The following is a 19,250-nucleotide window of genomic DNA, read 5'->3' on the forward strand; positions in this document are numbered from 1 at the left end:
TTAGAGTTTTGCCACTGAGAAGTCAACCCCCAAACACAGCCACAAGTGCACCACTACAGCATGAGGGTTCTCACATTAGGTTGCTGCTCCTGGGCTCCCTACATCAACTATTCAGATTGAGTGTGAATTTAAATGACTAACACAAGTAAGACAATTAGGATTGTAATATATAGCATTAGTTAGGACACTTGGCAACCAGTGATTAAACAGTGATAAATCCACGCATTAGCTCCCACATCTACAGTCTCTGCACCCAAACACCTGCAGGGGACAGCCTGAGATTATGCTGCTAGTGTGCAGGGCTGTTGCTGCATGGGTGCTGCTACACAGCTGAACACAACAGGGAGGGAGATGAGATGTGTTTAAGAAATAGGCAGATAGGTAGATTTTACATGGCCTATACACACACACACACACACACACACACACACACACACACACACACAAACACTTACTCAGGAGTCAGCAGTATAGTGTTGAAACTAGATGCCGGCGTGTGCAGCTCTGACTTTGCACCACACACACACACACACACCAAACCCAGCTCAGGCTGCACCGCCTCGAACACCAACTCTGCAGTGACGCGAGGAGGAAGACGGGAGGATGCTCTTATTATAATTCAACGTAAGACCAAGTTTGATAAACGCCCCCCTTCCCTCCCCCCTCCCTCCCTCCCTCTCGCGCTCTCTCTCTCTCTCTCTCTCTCTCTCTTTCGCTCTCTGCCCCCCCCGGTCCATTTCAATGGTCTTTATCCACAGAAAGGGGATCCAATTTCCTTCTCCTCCTCCTCCTCCTCCTCCTCCTCCTCCACCACCACCATTTTTGACATAAAGCATTGGCGTTAGGTTTCCAGCGGCGGCAGGAGCGGCAGCAGATAAGCTGGCGCTGCAGTTGCGCTGGCACACATTCAACGTGGGTGCACACAGTGAGTGATAGAGGGACCCGCCGCATCTTGTGGATTTCTTTGCGTACAAGCCCGTGTACATGGTTCTCCCTGCTTTTCCTCTGTCACATCCAGACCAGGAGTTGATCTCACTTCTCGGAGAAAAATGTGGCACCGCACAATAGCGACAGTCCTTGTTTTTTTGTATTTTTGGGGGGACTCGCTGGCAGGGTTTCCGAATCAGATCAACATTGGTAAGTTCAATGGGATACTTGGATACATTTCTTTGTTCACATAGTCTAAATAGCACGCGTCTCTGCAAGTCGCATCGATTAGGTTATTTGCATAATTCATTGCCAAGTTCACTTCTCATAAAGCCAGGAGGTTGTAGGATTTATGCGCGTCTTTGTGGGCGGTTTGGTAAAAATAGAGTTGATCCAAATTGTCAAGACGTGAGTTTCAGTATCTGCAGTGCATTATTTAGTGAGCATTTACTTCTTGACTTGCTTAATCTCAAATTAACTGATATAGTTATCTATCCAATAATGCGTAACTGAATGGCACTGCCCCCCCCCCCGTGAGTAATGTCCTTATCAGGGAAATTAAACGTGCATTCTTCATGTATGTTGGCAGTGAGCTAATTAGAGCGCCGTTATATGTGATATTTCCCCCCCCCCCTGTAGGTGGACTGTTCATGCGCTCTACGGTGCAGGAGCACAGCGCCTTCAGGTTTGCTGTCCAGCTGTATAACACCAACCAGAATGTGACGGAGAAACCCTTCCACCTCAATTACAATGTAGACAACCTGGAGTCTTCCAACAGTTTCTCTGTCACACATGCCTGTGAGTAGTTATACGCTGTATAAAGCTCTTAGTAAGACTTTTCTGTGTGTAAGAATAGCAGGAAAACCTCATGTTTTTCACGGTTTCGGGTTTAGAAAATAAAAAGAGAGACAAGATGCAGGGATATTTTTCAAATTGTATAATGCTCTATATTGTTTATGAACTGAAATTGGTGTTTGAATAAAAATGGATGGTCACCTGCTAAGTGTCCTGCCTAATACACAAACTCCTCAGTCATGCCATCCAAAATTCAGCAGCTGGATGATGGATCAAGGTGGCCTCTGACTGGCCAAACCCAGTGATTCTGTGAGCGGAGGAATTCTGTGATTCCAGAGGAGCTGATGAGCAGCACTTCCATGACTGTGCTTTAAAGCGGGGAAAACAAACGTTGCTGTTCTGGTTGTTGTTGTCTGCCATCTGGCTTTAGGTGATCGTTATATGGTGGCTACTGGTTGAATCACGGAAATCGGTGCCTCTGCATCTTGTCATTCTCCTTAAACTTTTCTATCTCTCCACTGTCAAATGAACACCAACGTGTTCCAAAAGTAATCTGCACCTCTGAACCTTGATAATTAAGCTTATGTCAAATATTTGAACAGTAAAAACTGTCTTCCTAATTTTCATTTGTTACCACTAGTCAAATATGATATAGAATAGTAGCCATTTTTAGGCTGTTACCCGTTTTTCCATTTGTGTGGCTCCAAATCCTTATACTTGATTGTCAGTCCCTTTGATAATGATTTAAAACATCGCATAAGGTTATACCAGCACTAGAGTGGTGTAAATTTGTCTCACTGCACTTTTTATGGATAAATAGCCTACTGTATCAGCTGTAACATGCTGTCATCCATGTAGTCATCTTTACAAACATAATGGATTTTATAGGAAGGGCTTTGGAGTGTGAGATGACTTCATAATTGGTCCACCACTCACTTCTCTGCGATGTAGGGCACCAAGTTCTGTCTGGAGAATTTATTTGTTATCCTTTTTCTCACCAACTGCACTTCACGCTGCAAGTTTAAGGATCAGCTGTGTTATAACCCAATGAAGATAGAAAAAAGAGAGGAAATTTGAGCAGAAATTGCACCTCATACATCAAGGACTCAGTTATAATACAAACACAAAATGCTGCTGAAGTGATGTAATTGTTGGTGTGTGTAGTGGGGAACAAGGAGCAGCCTTGGGGTGAAGTTGCAGGCGGATGCAGGATTACACACATTCACACACTCACGCCTTGACGCTGTCCAGTTTGACCACAGCCTTGCACTGTCGGCTGCTGAGTAATTGCACTGGAGCAGCTGTGGGGTCAGTGTGTAGCTCAAGGGCACTTCCTCAGTTGTTGCTGAGGAAGAGATGAATGTTGCATGCTTAGCTTGTCCAGATCAGGGGTAAAGCACGAACTCTCCTACTTGGGCCTCTGGTTCATTTTTGGGAGGCAAAAAAGGATGCCATTGAGAAAAATTAGTCATCCAGCCTAACACAGCGTCAATGAGCTGTTTTTCCACCAGTCATCTTTAACCCATGGGTTGTCTTTTGGTCACATACAAATAAAGTCATTATGTCTATAGGATGTCAACACATGATTCGAACCTTGTGCATTTATGCCACAGGATAATGCTTCTATTGCAAGTTTTTGTATGGAACTAAAACAATGCTTTCCTGTCATACGTGAGCCTTGTAGAGTTAAACAGTGACATACGAAAGCAATCACTGTATATTCCTGGATCATGCACCTATTAACGGTTTAGACCATAGCTATGATTGACTTGGACTAACCTGAATCCATTGTTTTTGAAAGAAGCTTAAAGTTTTTCCTCCCAAAGAATATAAGAAAAACAAGATAATCAGGAGGATTACTTTCAGTGAGACAGGCTGATGCAAGATGATGCTCGGAAAACAATGTGGAAATGCTCTCCAGTTGAAGAAGACCAGTGAGCGGCTCATTATGCAGACCAGCCAGGCCAGTTTGTGACTAAGGCATTGCTTGACGATGCAGCAAGCTACACGATTCTTATTATAGTAGTCTGGATTGTATAATGCCCTGTTTCCTGGCAAGTGTTGATGTAGCAAATGAATGTGGTGATTATGATTTGACACATTTCTATTCTGGCAAGCATTACAGGTTAGTCATTGCTTTGCTTTCCTACAGCTCACATCATTACATTTTGATAATATTAGCAAGTGTTAACTGACTGAGATTTTAAATCTGCTTCTTACTTGTGATCTTTGGGATTGTCTACAAAACTCCCTCTTGAGTATGAAATCAACAACTGAGTGAATGAAAGGAAGGAAGGATGAGTTGTATAAAAGAGAGGAATTACTTTTTGCTCAGAGCTCATTTGTTGAATTTGTTGTATGTGTTCTGACTGAAATAAAGCAGGACAACACTGCTGTCCTCCAGCTGGGTCAGTATATAATGATTGTTACAAATCCCTGGTGGCAAACGACTCTGTTATTGGCAGTGTGGATCAATAGGTGGAAGGCTATAGTCCAGCTGTAGTGTGTGTGTGTGTGTGTGGCTACAGTTTGCTCTCCAGTATGGAAAAATCAATTCTCACCAAGCTTTCATTTTCCCTATCGCAGTCACTCTTCTCTAATAAGTCCCTGATTCTCCAACTTCCCCTGGCCAGACACACTAAATTTTCTTTTTGATGCTTGCATTGCAGATATGACAGTTAAAAAAAACGAGCCAACCTGTAAACAGCCAATGATATATTGCAACAAACCATTTCCAGTCATCGTAGCTGGATTGAATTCATTCCAACAAAGAGACAACTTCACTGTGCTGTTGTGTTTATTATCCCACCAATTTGTGGCTGGAGTGAAGCTGCAGGATCTATTGATGTTACACTTTGCCCCAGGCCAGGACAGAGTAGTGCATAAATGTAGAGATATGAGGGTTATATCCATTAAGACCGAGGTCATGGCAGGAAAAGACAGTGGAGACAGAGCCAATAGCCCAGCTGGACAGTCAGAGGAGTTAAACCAATTGCATGTGGGATTATAGCTTCTGGATGTAGTGACAGGCCAGATAGAGGAAACAAATCATTTCCTATCGTTATCAGGCATTTATTCAATGTATAATTAAACATCCGTGTTTAGCCTTGTACTACTTCACACATTTTTGCACAGTGTAAAAAATGCATGAATTGAACTTTCTGAGTTATTTGTAAGGTCATTTTAGTAGATATTTGCCATCTGTGGTGCCACTATGTGATGTAAAAAACAAAACAAAACAAAAAGAAAACCCTCAAAAAGCCACAGTATGCATTTTTAAGACTTTCCTTTTTCACTTTTCGTGTCTAAAATGAACTTTGAGATGAACTTTGATTTGATAATTATGACTGTGTGCTTTGTATTAGATAGTCTATTATAGCTACCTATCCTCCCTCTGCTATGACTCAACTAGTGTGATGCTTCTTAGACAGAGGCTAATGTTAGAGCACTTCAGTGTGTAGGCAATGGACAGTTCCACCAATGCAGCATACACCAGTTTATGCAGCCAGATATCCTCCTCCTCCTCCTCCTCTTCTCATTCTTCCTTTTCTTCTTCTGTCCAAATAAGGTCATTTTAGTTTTTACAATTCTGGTGTTCAAATTGAACATGTGAAAAAGTATGCATATAACATTAATGGTATGAGCTAATGGTGCGTACAAGACCAAAACTGTCCCATTGTTATTATTATTTTTATTTGTTTTATTTTATTTGTTGCCTTGTTATTGGCATAGACACAGTGCAGGCAGGGGATCGAAGAGCAGCAACCCATGATGACAATTCCAGTGTATATTTTGTAATATATTTTAATATAATATATAAATTTAATTTATATATAATAATTTAATATATATATATATATATATAATAATTTTGATGTGAAAGTCATATTGTTCTAATGGTATTTAGTATTTAATACATCCTTTAAAGGAATAGCTCTGCATTGGTGCTTATTCTCTATTCTCTCTTAGATAAGAATATTGATACCACTTTCAAGTCTCTGCACTAAATATGAAGCTACAGCAAGCAGCTGGTCAGCTTAGCTTAGCATAATGACTGGAAACAGGGTGATTCTAGTCTTCTAAGCCAAGCCAAGTGGCTGCTGGCAGTAGCTTCATATTTAGTGTACAGGCATGGGGGAAATATTGATCTTCACATCTACGTCGTGGCCAGAAAGCAAACGAATGTATTTCCCAAAAAGTGGAACTTTTCAAGTATGTAATTAAGGATCAAGCAACTCACAAAAGTTCGTCAAGTGAATCATTAGAGCACTAGAGCTTTCGCGAATATTAAAAGTTAAAGGCAAATATCAATTTAACAATGCATACATCATTTTTGCTGTAGTTACTGTAGTAAAACAAACATGCTGGGATGTAACCAAACAATACAAAACCTTGGATCCATCAGAACTCTGAGAATTCATTTAAACCGACAAGTCATGAATGATGCATGAGCACCAGAGACAAGGTTGTCAAATTGTTGGGCCTTAGGGAGAGCAATCTGCATGATAGTTTCTGTCTTAATCCACACACTATAGCAGCATCAGTATCAGTGAGGTCTCTGATAATCAGAGGAAGAACAAATCCACTCTTGGCTTTAAAACTACACTGTGCATGCCTAAAATTCAACTATCAAAACTTGTTCAGCATGAAAAACAGATTCACCACCTTCGCTTATATAGCTGGACAGTCGTGTTTGCATTTGAAAGCTTTAAATGGATCCTCTCGATTTTGGGAGCCCTTGAATAGAAAGAGACACTTACCCAAAAGCATGTCCTTTTATCACAATGCACTGATAAAAATATCTGAATTACTGTTACTGCAGCCAGAGTCCTGTCAGTTTGGATCACCTGCTCCAAATTGACAAGTACTCATCCTCAGATTTGTCATGGCGTTGTCATTGTGAAGCCTGACAAATACATATGAGCTTTTATAATGTTTTTGGAATAATTTTATCTAACTAAAGAGTCATACCAGTTACGGGCAATGCTGTTTTCTAAATGACATGAACAGAGGGTTTGACCCTTAGTTTAATAAGAGCTTTTAGGATGTACCGCTGTGGGGCAATACAGCACTCGTGGGTTATCATGCAGCATAAATGCTTTACCTTTCTTTGAACCAGGCAGTACTGATGCTAAATAAAAGGCCATGACTACGATTGAGGCTTTTAAATATCTGTTGACTGAAGACATCGGTGTCTGTCAAGTGCAAAAACCTCCATGAATTTGGCCAAATAGACTTTTGTCTTTCTAAAAATGAATCACTCAGCTCTGGCCAGTCATAATGCTGTAAAATGGCGGAATAGTAGTGAATAGGTTTGGGGGCAAGCCACTGGAGATGTGCAGTTAGTCTGTCATCCTGTGCATCAGAATGTGCTTACATGTCAGCGTTGTAACGGAGCGACAGTGATCACTACTGACAAGCTACAGTGATGCTGCAGCAGTTTGTTGCAGTCTTACACAACATCCTTCAGTGCGGCTGCCTCCGAAAGCTCTGCTGTTATTCGCTAAATGTTACCTGAGATTATCCAAGGACAACAAGCGGTGAACTACAGAGAGTAATGCAAAAGAAAGCCAAAGATGCCACTGGGGCAGTGAATAATTCAAAGCAGCTGCTTTCATAAATCTGGAAAAGTTGAATGTACTGTATGGAATTTTGAGTTGTTGAATGTGAGGAAACAAAATGTTTTTAATATATCTGAACTAAGAAAGACCACCCTCATTAGTTTATTATTAATATTTGATACTTTACTGCCTTTATTCAGTCTAATTTCTGTCCATAGTGACACATTTGTTTCACAAGATTTTACAATAGTGTACACCAGAATAGATGGTTAGAGTTGATGAATTCTGAAAAGGTTAACAGTTGTGTGTTATAATTTGTTTTAATCCATAAAATAAAGACATTTTATGGATTAAAATGAAGAATTTTAATATCGTGTTGAGTTATTTGAAACTCAGATTCTCCACTTTATAAACATTTGCATTTTCTTGATGTATTTTTGATGTCAATCCGTATTCCAGTGTCATTACAGCAATTAGAGTGTATTGTATTCCTCTGCCTCCTGTTATAGTGATCCTTGGATGATGTTTTTGCAGTATATGCAAAGCATGTGTAGGTGGAGTGTTAGCATCGCTTTTACTGTGGTGCAGTGCAATATTAAAATGTATTCTTCCATACAAGGCTCCAGTAGCCACAGGCCTTGTCTGTGTATCGCTGCTGTAGATTTCCTTCTGTCATGTTGTTTCAGCATGTGGGTTGTATCCAGTTGTATTTCTCAGATTAGGGCTAATCCAACGAGTGTTGCCCCGCTCTTTGCTTATAATGAGTATCTGCAGGGGTAACCCACTGGAAGAATTGTGTGCTTTTCCAAAGCTGTATTCTGTAGAGAAGAGGGAATTCCAGCCAACATGCAACCACACCGCCTGAGGAGAAACACCTACTCAGGCTTTGGTCCCTATGTGCCCTGTGCTTTCTCTGTGGTTGGTCAACTGAGACGAATTGCACAACAATGCAGACTGTAATGCGGATAAAAATATGAAACACTTAAATGTCATAACACACAGATCATTTAAACTGTGTGCATTTGCATTCAGTTAGATTTGCATCTTGAAACAAACATTTACTGTGATTTTACGGTGAAATTGGACCAGCAGGTTCTAACAAATCTGTCAGTAGACTGAGTGCAGTTTACTAAACGCAGACCAGATGAGATGCTGGAAAGAGTCATGATTAAAAAGTTCACGCACCATGTTGAAAATATTGTCTTAAACACTTTTTGCATCAAAGGTTTAAATTACTGTGTGTTTCTAGGTATTTCGACAAACTGAGCTGCCACATAACGTTGCCTCCCAGAGTGAATTACAAATGTTGAAATTTCATTTTATATTATTACTTTATTATTTATTGCTTTATTAATTTTAATTTCTCACTTAAGGCGACTATAAAACAAGACTGAAAGTTTACTGCCATGCTAGCAGCAGGGTAAGGCTGTACCTGGTGCTTTGAACTGAATGCCAACATCATGACAGTGGGGATGTGAAGCCGGTTAAATCTTACCATGACATGTTAACAGGTTGCTTTTGTGTCAGCCCAACTGTCTATAAACTGACATTACATAATCCTGCTATTTGAAAATAATTTGAAAATACAATGGAAAAAAAATCATTTCACCTCTCATTTTCAATTTAAGCACAGCAGAATTATGCTCTAGAGTACATGGCGAATAATAGTGTATATCAGCACAGCTTCCATTTTAATTTTGACAGTTGTGATGCATTTTCAAACATGGAAATGAAAATTGGAGTACTGAATTTTACTTCCCTTTTGTCCTACACCACAATTTATATGTTGTAATCTAACTATAAACGGAGAGATCTCTGTCTCTGTATTTCAGTTTTCTTGTGAACCGCTCATCTAATCGACTTCAAACTTTTGCGAGCGTGTTCCTGCAGACCCAAGGAAGTGTTGACTGTGAAGTTTTTTGGAGGAGCGGTTGTCAAGAAAATCGAAATACAGCCAGACAGACAGACAGACAGACAGCCAGAGATTCCTCCATTTATTTTAAAGAGACTTGAAGGAATAAGATGTCCAGAAGGAAAGCAACAATCTGTTTTAAAGTGCAGCACCCTGAGAGGTCAAACAGTGTAATGGCTTCATGTGGAAGTTACAGGAGGATTTTAAGGATGACATGGGACAGAAATCTAATTCGACAAGCTCTTATTTTGTGCTTTGAAAACAGACATCAACCACGGTTAGAGTAGGGAGGTGCGCAGCAGTTACACAGTAGCGCTCTACGGGACCTGCAGTTTTGTTTGGAGTTAAGGCCTTCACTGACCTTAAATGTGTATGTTTGCAAACTTTGCATTTTGTTTAACACGTGTCCACCTATGCTTATTCAAAACCCCTGTTGCTTTATCCTTGCCATCACTACAGAGAAAATTGGAATTGCAGGATTTTCACCTTTACATGTCTTTCTGCTGAGACATTGCCTATAACTAGAGTGCGCTTTTATTTTTTTATGATGCCTGTACACAAAACTTGCATTGGAAAGATACCGCCGGAGCATTAATTGGATAAAAACATAAAATATACTTATACTTGTAAATTATTCCGGTTTTTCTTTATGAGACATAAAAATCGCAGTGTTCACAAGAATGTCATGCTGGAGATGACAGTATACTGAATGATTCCTTTGTGTCAACCAAATAAGTGGGTGATTATCTGTGTCTTCATGACTTGACCTCGTGTGAGTCTTGCTGTTTTCTCTGCAATGCATGCTAGACAGACTCCACCCCCCATGACTCTAAACACGCAGAAGAACGTAGTTCTCGGTGAACTCGGCAACTGATGGCAGCATGACCACAACTGTGGATACTGAGAATGTTTGGAAATACTTGTGACACAGTGCAAAGTGTACATGCTCAGGAGTCAGATACAGACGGAGAAATATTCCCACAACATCCTGCCCTGCTGACACATTTAGCAGCTGCTGGCAGAATGCAAAGGACGTATATTACCTGGAATAACAGGGGAGTGATGTAGGCTGTGTGTTCAGACCCTGCAAATCATCATTCTGAGAAAGGCACAGCTTAGCTGCCCAGCTCGTTTCCATGAGGAAACACTGAATATGCTGAGTGTCTGTCAGTCAGCACATTTGCAAGATTTGTTGGCACCCTCTGTCCAGCCTTGTAATGCTGTTTCATTTGACAGTCTCCTCTAAAACATAAAAGGAATTACTTTTAGTTTTGGAGTTCATGTTACTAACAGCTCTTTGTTACAAGCCAGTTTCTGTGACTCAACATTTTCTGGCCTTTTTGATGCTGTATATATGCAGTCCTGGTCAAAATTATTGGCAGCCCTGAATTTCAAGTACCTAATTCAGAATATATTCAGAAATAAATGCAAATTAACCAATTTTTTATAACCAGAATATATTACTATAACATATTATTGTAGAAAACCAATAGTCAGCTGAGACTGACAAAAAGTCTACACTCTACCAAATGAAGATGAATGAAGTAATGAAATGAAGTATTTTATGTGTTGCAGTAAATGGAGATTTTCTAACTTCTATTACAACCTAGTGTTTTGGATTTTTCTCCTGCTTTTACACTCCAAAAGATGAATTTACTCATCTGATTGTAGGCTTATGAGTTTGATCGTGTCCAAGCTTTTGGCCTCTTCAAGGTTCAAATGTTTAGATTTATTCACTGTATTTAAAGTAACTAGCCATCACAGGTCACGGTGAGATGCAGGCATCATTATTGTCTCTGTTTTTAGCCATGCTAGCATTGTGGCAATGTTGGTCGATTGGTCAGTCAACCACTTTGGTCCACACTCAAATATCTCAACAATTATTGGATGGATTACCATGAAATTCAATTCAGGCATTCAAGGCGTTCAGAGGATAAATACTACTGACTTTAATGATCCTCTGACTTTTCCTGTAGCGCTACCATGAGGTTGACATTGGTAGTTTGTAGTGAAATTTCTCAACAAGTATTGGAAGGACTACCATGAAAACTAGTACAAACATTCATGTCCCCCTCAGGATAAACTCTAATCATTTTGCCAATCCCTCAATTTCTCATCTGGTGCCAGCAGCAGGTCAAAATTTAAACTAATACTTTAGTTTATTACTAAACACCCACAAAACTAATAAAAGTCCCATCAGCTTCAGCTCTACTTTGTTTAGGGCTAATAATCAAATTTTAGCACACTAATGTCCAATCCATCTAATATGGTGATTATTGTAGCCATCACAACTGCTTAGCATCAGCATGTTAGTATTGTCGTTGTGCAATGTTCACATTCTAGCGTTAGCACTTAGCTTAAAGCACCACTGGGCCCCAGTACAGCCTCACAATGGCTGACCGTGATTCACTCTATTATATGTTGAATAGTACTATTAATTCCATTGTTGTTGTATGCAAGCGCGGGAAAGACTAGAAAGAATAGAGGTAGTATAGTGTATATATACTGTATGTATAAGGCTTTGAAGAGATGAATAGTGAGCGGCCTTCACTAAGATTAAAAGCAGAATTACACATTTCTTCAATGACACAGGCGTCGCAGTAGCTTGTTTGACTGTCTGCTCAGTCAGTGTACATTCTGCACCTCATGTGGATACTGTAAAAAAAAATGCATGTTTACTGCCGTGTCCTCTGCCTTCTTCTCTCACCCTGGGACAGGACAGGACAGGACAGGTATCCCCATGTGGCTGAGACCAGCACAGCCTCCCTACTCTCTCACAGGAAAACAAATTGAAGTCCCACTGCTCTCCTCTCCTCCAGTATTGGTGCATGCACTGCTCTTAGAAAAGCGGTGGAAAAATAACTTTCCACCAGGCAGCAGAACACATATAAACTAGTTTGTTGTTATTGTCAAAAATAGTAAAATCGTTGTCCTCACTTTGTTCAAATGCAGTATCCAGTCCCTCCAGACCTCAAGGCTCTCACCAGTGACTTTGTCTGAAAAAAATCACTCCCTCATCTGTCTGAGTCGTCCTCTATCCTTTTCTTCATTCTCACTTTCTCATATGCATACTGTTCTATTTCCTCACAGTGTGCGGTGTTCCCTTTTCAGCTGAGAACAGCAGCTCCCTCCTATTCCCCCTCAGCTATGGAGCTTTAAGAATTGACTTTTGTGGGCCTGGCTCTGCTGTGCACATACACTACAAGTTCATCCATACATCAGTTTATGATAGAAAAATTTCCCCAACTGGCAACAGGAGAGACTATAAAAGCTGCAAAGCCCTGAGTTTCTGGGAGACGTGAGACAGTGCTGCTGCACCTACATGCTAAGTTTGACGAGGTGGAAAGTTGAGGAGAAGCACAGAAATGGAGGGTGAAGGACAAAGCCAGATACCAGCGGTGATGACAGTACTGACAGGCAGATGTGGGTGTTTGCTAGGTGATGGAGAAAACAAGATGGAAGTGGACAGAGAGTGAAAAGATGTACATTTTTCCAGTTGGATATTAATCATGCATGTAAAGACTGTGTTAGTAGTCTGAACGGAAATGCATAGAACCTGCAGTACAAAAAAAATATTGCCTCTTCCCCTCTTTAATAAAAAAAATTGAAGCACATCTTCATTGCTGACCATGATCAGGGGAATTAGCTGTAGTTGACTGGTGTTTACTGCTTCATGAGCCCAAATATATGATTGCATTAGTCCTTTAGGGGAACAGGCTATCTATTTAACCTAGAAAAAACATAAGATATTGGTGCCATTTTGAGAATTGGATGATATTGGATGAACTTAGAGGTGTTAATTATATGACTGCCTTTTATTTTTGATGGATAAAACACGAGCTGAATATTGTCTGCTGAAGAAATTTGTGAATCTGAAATCTGAGGAGGATCCATGTAGTGTCAAAAATGTTACCTTAAAAACAGCAACAGCTAACCATGCTGAATCCAAAACTGAAAAAATATCATCTGCTCTGATTTTTCTGTTTATGAAGGAGGAAATTTATTTACCGTAGGCTATTTATCAAAGGCCCATCGAGCCCTTGAAATATTGCTTAAAAATGGTCCTTCAGCGTAAAACAATGGTACAGCACCCCCTGAAATATATCTGTGCTTGATTAGAGCATCATCTCAAACTGGTGCAGCTATTTCATTTCTGTCGATGCCTTCGTTTGTGTATTTCTTACACCAGTGAGATCTGATGTGTGTGAAGGCTTAGAAAATGGTGGGATGGAGGAATGATAAAGTGACTGAGAGAGAGATGACGGAGCCGAGCTATCAGGTATGTGTGGGGGAATGAATGGTTGTCTTAATGGAAAAGTCAAGCTGAAGAGTAGCAACTCCAACCTAACACATGGAGAAATCACAGAACTATGAAATTATTATACCTCATTTGCAGACATGTAAAATATAGTTCCTCAGTGCTGGTGCAATGTTTCCCTTAAATGTGTTTCCCAAATGTTAGCTAGAAGTTTGTTAACACTTAAGGATACAAAACTAATTCTGTGTCTGTGGAACAGCCCATGAGCTGTTTCTTTATATAGATTGCCTAATTGGAATTTCTGTATTATTTGGATGACATTTGAATGCTTTTGTTGAAAATTCCGTTTTCAAAGGGATACAAATTAGTGAACAGATAATTTAATAGTGACTTTAAGAAGTAACTTAAACATGTCTGTCAATTCCCCCCTGATTTGTCAACTGCTACATCTTTTTGGTTTGAGTGCGCCATTATCTTCTGTGCTACTCTGCACGTATTTTTTATTTGATAATAAAAAAAAACACAAGAAAAAACCTCAAACGCCACCTCTTGACTGCCCTTTTTGAGGTAACTGGACCCCAGCTAACTTGGCTGTATATAAATCAATGCATGAAGTAACTGTGAATTAGCATTAATTTATGATGCCTTAAGTGTTACGCATATCACATAAACCCATAGTGACTTGATCATTTGTTAATAGGGGGCAACAGGAATCCTTAATAAATCCTGCAAAATTCATGGGTTAAATCATCATGAGTCATGCCTTACTGATGCATTGCTTCACATATGTTTTGTCCCCTCATTATAAAGTGTTCCCAGACATTCATATAGTATGTTACAGGATACACATTCCACAGAATAACAGGTTTTCAACCTACAGATTCTTGAAAAAGACACCTCATTAAATCCCATCAGGCAGACAATAACATCATTAAACAGTGATTAGTGATACTGAGCAGCTTCAGTGAACAGTGTTGTGATCTATGTGGAGCAGAGGGTCATAAATACCAGAGCAGCTCTACTGCGCTGTCCACCATTTCCTTCGGTTATTACTAATAGTAAGACAAGGGTCATATCCCTGGCGCAGTCCTGCTTGGTGGTATTAAACTTGTTTATTCTGTACAAATAAAGTAAAACAGGTAACACTTTGTAAGACTGAGTGTCTGACGCACTAAGTGTTTATGGCTGGAACGCATTTCCTTAGGCACGCAGATGGCAGCAGATAGGGCCTGATATAAATCTTTTAAACCGTAGCAGAGCCTGGTGCTTGCACATTTCCATGCTCATGTTTCAGGGTATTTGTCCATTAAGAGCTGTGGCGAGTGTACTGATCTCCCCATTATATCTAGTTGATTACCCAAGCAGTTGCAGACCAAGGAGAAGTGAAGGGCACCGGGCAGCAGAGCATGGCCATGGGGAGCAGACATCCCACGTGGCATTTATTCAGATAGCCACTGCTTCACTCAGAAGATTAACTCAATCATGATTTCTCTCTCTTCTCAACCTTACATTCAAGTTTTTTTTAACCCGCACATTGGTCATTAGCAGACTCGGCAACTGAACTTAAAATATGTTATGAAATTGGGGCTGAAACCTTGGTGTCCTCTGTGACAGGAGGAAGAACTGATCATAAATGACTGTCCTCGGTCTGTGCTTGTCCCTAACCCGAACCTGTCTCCGTCACCAGTCTGCTCCCAGTTCTCCAGAGGAGTTTACGCCATCTTCGGCTTCTATGACAGGAAGTCCATGAACACGCTGACCTCCTTCTGTGGGGCGCTGCACACCTCCTTCATTACGCCCAGCTTCCCCATCGACGCTGATGTGCAGTTTGTCATCCAGATGAGGCCTGGTTTGCGAGGAGCTGTTCTCAGTTTGCTGGACCATTACAAGTGGGAGAGGTTCGTCTACCTTTACGACACTGATAGAGGTAAGAGTAGTAAGTAGGTGAAACACACACCTTCACACATCTATGCAAACACCACAAACTAACACTCAGCAAAGGACAGATGCATAGTAGCAGGAACATCTCATTGCTGAAGAAAGTGAAAAAGTAATAGGCATGCCAAACCCTGCTCATGCAGGCATGTTATTATACGTATATGATCAGGATTTAATATGTAAATCCCTCGTCCCCAATCCTCATTCTAAGTGGTCTGATACATTTTGATCTATGCCAATAATGATCCTAAATTGCTTCACTAAGTGGCTGAATGCTGCTTACAGAGGCACTCAATAGCTGCTTCCTTCCGAGGAATGAGTCATTCACAGGTGCTGATCTGCCGCCATAGTATGACTCCAGCCGCCTGAGCCTCTTATCCTCAGCACTCTCTGATTATCATTTAGCTCTAATTGGATTATATAAAGACAGAGCAAAACATGCTCTAACTTCTGCATGTGCTTCATGGCCTCCCGCTCCCCTCATGTAGGCCAGCTATTTACAGACTTGGGTCCTTGTCACCCTCTGAGGATCGGCGTCTGCGGAGGACGTGTTAAGAAACAGCACAACAATGTTGTCTGTTTAGATTTTGGACCACAAGCAGGTCAAAGACTGAATGTAGCAGCAATGGTGTGCTGTATGATGTGATGCCATTTGCGTTAGTGTATTTCAAATGAATCAGTAGGTGTAGAAGTTTTCTGGGTTTAGTCTCTGCCATTAAATGTGCCAAACTGTTCAAAACTGTGCATTCCAAGTATTTTTAAACTGACATGGAACATTTCTAGGACAAGTGCACTTCTTTTCCACTTCCCTCGCCTCACTTTATATATCTCCATTTCAGGTGGGTGTCTAATCCACTGCTCAGTCAAGAAACTGATTCTCAGAGAGCCATTTTCTGCATCTGCAAAAAGACTTTTCAGCAGTATGTTAAATGAATTTGTATGCATCTGGCACGAAGAAAAATCTTATTTAAACTCTTTGCAAAGACAACAGCAACACTTCCATAATTGTGATTTGGGGAGACCTCGGTTTTAGTGGTCTGGCCAGTGGTGTCTCTGTGTTTCTGTGACATATTACAGAAGCTGATAATTGGTTGGCTGGCGTGGTTCAGACAAAATGATTAAGGATTTTACTGCCTCTCCTGGGCACAATCAACCCTCTCAGAAATGCTTCCTGATGTGGCCCTGAGAGCTCAGTTTGACTTTGTTGGACTCTTTCACCTGCTCGGTCTAGGCTGAAGGGTCACCACCTGTAATACTCAGCCCCTTTCCACAGTGTGACACCCTGTAAACGCTGTAGTTTAGGATTGATTCCCACATGCTGCACAGCTTGTGTTTGCTGAGAGGCTAGTTAGCAGCCCTATTTTGGCTGCCAGTGCCTTTCTGCTCATCCCCATCAAAGGTTCTGGAACAATACATCCACCACTCTTCCAAATGTCAGTTTAATCTTCATTATAGGAAGAGGGCTCTATTCAGGGCCAGATAGGGACAAGCAACGGACTTCTGAGAGATGCTTGTATGAGTGACTGTTGATAGTTTGAGGGGGACTATGACAGTAATGTGCTGCAGAGGCATTTTTCAGTGATATGTATAATGTCTGTCTCTGAACAAGACACTTGCCATATCTGAACGGAGCCTTTTATCAGAACAAAAGCAAAGGCATCTTAAAAGTCAGCCGTCAGTCCCCTGCAGAAGATCTTGGGGAAGTGGACTCTGTCTCCCCTTTCATCACACAACATAAAGGGATTTTTTTTCATCATACCCTGAAGGCATAACTACCATCAAAGCTGTATCTGAAGGATGGGATTTTGTCTGTAATAGAAAAATAAAATGCCCAGAGATGTCAATTACATGTACCTATGCATGAACAGCACATTTAATTTTCAATGTGTATTTCAAATTTGAAATGGTATCGATATCAGATAAGTTCAGCTTCACTTTCATGTTGGAGACACCTTCCTCTGTCAGCAGCAGTGTTGTACTGATTTAAACACTTTCAAATGACATATCCATAATGATTCTTAAACAATGCGTGGAGTTTGTTTCCCACAGTTGGTTTTTACAGGAATCTGTTAATGTTTTTCATGCTGCCATCGTCTCATTAGAAGAATTATTTGATAAATAGGAAGCCACAAAGATCCAGGAGAGGCTCAACAAAGAAAAAGACCTTTACACCTTTACACAAATGGGTCATTAAAGACGTGTTTATCCGCTGCAATGGAACATCACCTATTTATCCTGGATGTACTGGCTATGAAATATCCTCATTAAACCGACTAATGGCCACAGGCAGAGAAAACCTCTTGAACCGAGAAACATCTGGACATTAACAGCTGGCCACCAAGAAAGGGACCACCAGGTTTTCTCATGTTTGGCTTATTTACTGCAAATAGAATATACTGTTTAACCATTCTGCAAGAGTTACCTTACTATACAATTCATGCCAGTTAAAAAGACTTTACAGTACACAGTTTACAATCTTTGTCAAAATTATTACAATTTATAAAACAATCTTGATATTTAACTGGTCATCAAACAAAGATTGTACTGATGTCAAGAGAAACACAGTCCAACTTCTGTTGTGAAATATAAAAAAATCAAAAAACATTTCCACAAGACATCAGGGTCTTAATAGATAAAATAACTTCTTCTAATGTGTTACTTTGAGGTGATTTTGAGAATCATCATTTACTTAAAGAAATATAGAGAGAAGTACTGTATGTTCTCCACTTGATACTTAGGGAGACAATTGTGATGCATTATAGCTTGCACCTCTGTCCTAGTCCTCTCCTTTATGATGACCTCTAGGCATTCTTCTGTTGTTTCTGTCTCAGAGTATAATACTGTAGGTAAGTGTAATACTAGTTAGAAGCATTGTCATTCTGCAGTGTTTTTTTTTTTTTAACATTTAATGCATTGAGATCAGTGGTGAAGGAATAACCTAGATCTTAAATAAAGTTAAAAAAAACAACAATGCCAAAGTCCTGCATTGAAAATCTTACCTAAGTAAAAGTACAGTTTTAACTCCAAACTACACCTGAAGTTTCAAAAGTAAAAGTTCTTATTATGTAGAGAATTGCGCCTGTCTGTCTTATATTATTACTTAGTAAGGGATTATTACCAATAATGTATTATGCATACATGTATGTGCAGCATTAAGATCTTGTAGGTGGGGAAAATTTTGACTAATTTCTATACTTTGTACAATATGTACAATAATTTTTAAAAGACAAAACCACACTTCCTCTTACAAATGAAAAGTTGAGTTTATTAGCAATGCAACACACCCTTGCTAACAGTTTTTACAGCCTTACTAAGCTAAAGTTGCATATAGTCTATCTTTAATCTGTAACACATTAATGCATCATATTATACGAGCTCTTATTAGTTTGTATGTAAAATTTTATTTGTAAAGTAACAAGCAGTGGTGGAAGAAGTGCTCAGATCTTTTACTGAAGAAAAAGTAGCAGTAGTACAGTGTAGAAATACTCTGCTCCTCTCAAAATTTTATTTAGAAATTGCATCAAAATATAATTAAAATACCAAAAATGAAAGTAGTCATTGTGAGGAATGGTTTATTTCAGAATGAAGTATTGTATTGTATTATTGTATCATAATTATAAATGCATTTTCATCAAACTAATGTTGCAGCTGGTATAAGTAGAGCTAATTCTAAGGACTACATACTGCTGGGGAGCTTGTGAATTTCCCTGTTGGGATCAATAAAGTCTTATCTTAACCTATGATAATACACAATAATTTATTTTTAATCTGGATTTGTAGCGTAAATAAATTATCATGAAAATGCTGTAGAGTAGAAAGTACAATATTTCCTTCTGAATTGTAGTGTAAAGAGTAGAAA

The 19,250-nt window shown here is 39.9% G+C and overlaps 1 protein-coding gene across 5 annotated transcripts in view; it reads left to right on the forward strand.

Moving 5' to 3' along the window:
• Window positions 1-1,049: 1,049 nt before the first annotated feature.
• The window catches only part of gria3a (glutamate receptor, ionotropic, AMPA 3a), a 69,235-nt gene continuing 51,034 nt past the window's right edge, over window positions 1,050-19,250 (forward strand). For all 5 annotated transcript variants that reach the window (XM_040150920.1, XM_040150915.1, XM_040150917.1 and 2 more), the window contains exons 1-3: window positions 1,050-1,137; window positions 1,567-1,725; window positions 15,141-15,380. In XM_040150920.1, coding sequence (XP_040006854.1) covers window positions 1,050-1,137; window positions 1,567-1,725; window positions 15,141-15,380 — 487 coding nt within the window. The remainder of the gene's footprint in view (window positions 1,138-1,566; window positions 1,726-15,140; window positions 15,381-19,250) is intronic.

Source organism: Xiphias gladius, chromosome 17 (genome assembly GCF_016859285.1).
Source record: "Xiphias gladius isolate SHS-SW01 ecotype Sanya breed wild chromosome 17, ASM1685928v1, whole genome shotgun sequence".
NCBI lineage: Eukaryota > Metazoa > Chordata > Actinopteri > Istiophoriformes > Xiphiidae > Xiphias > Xiphias gladius.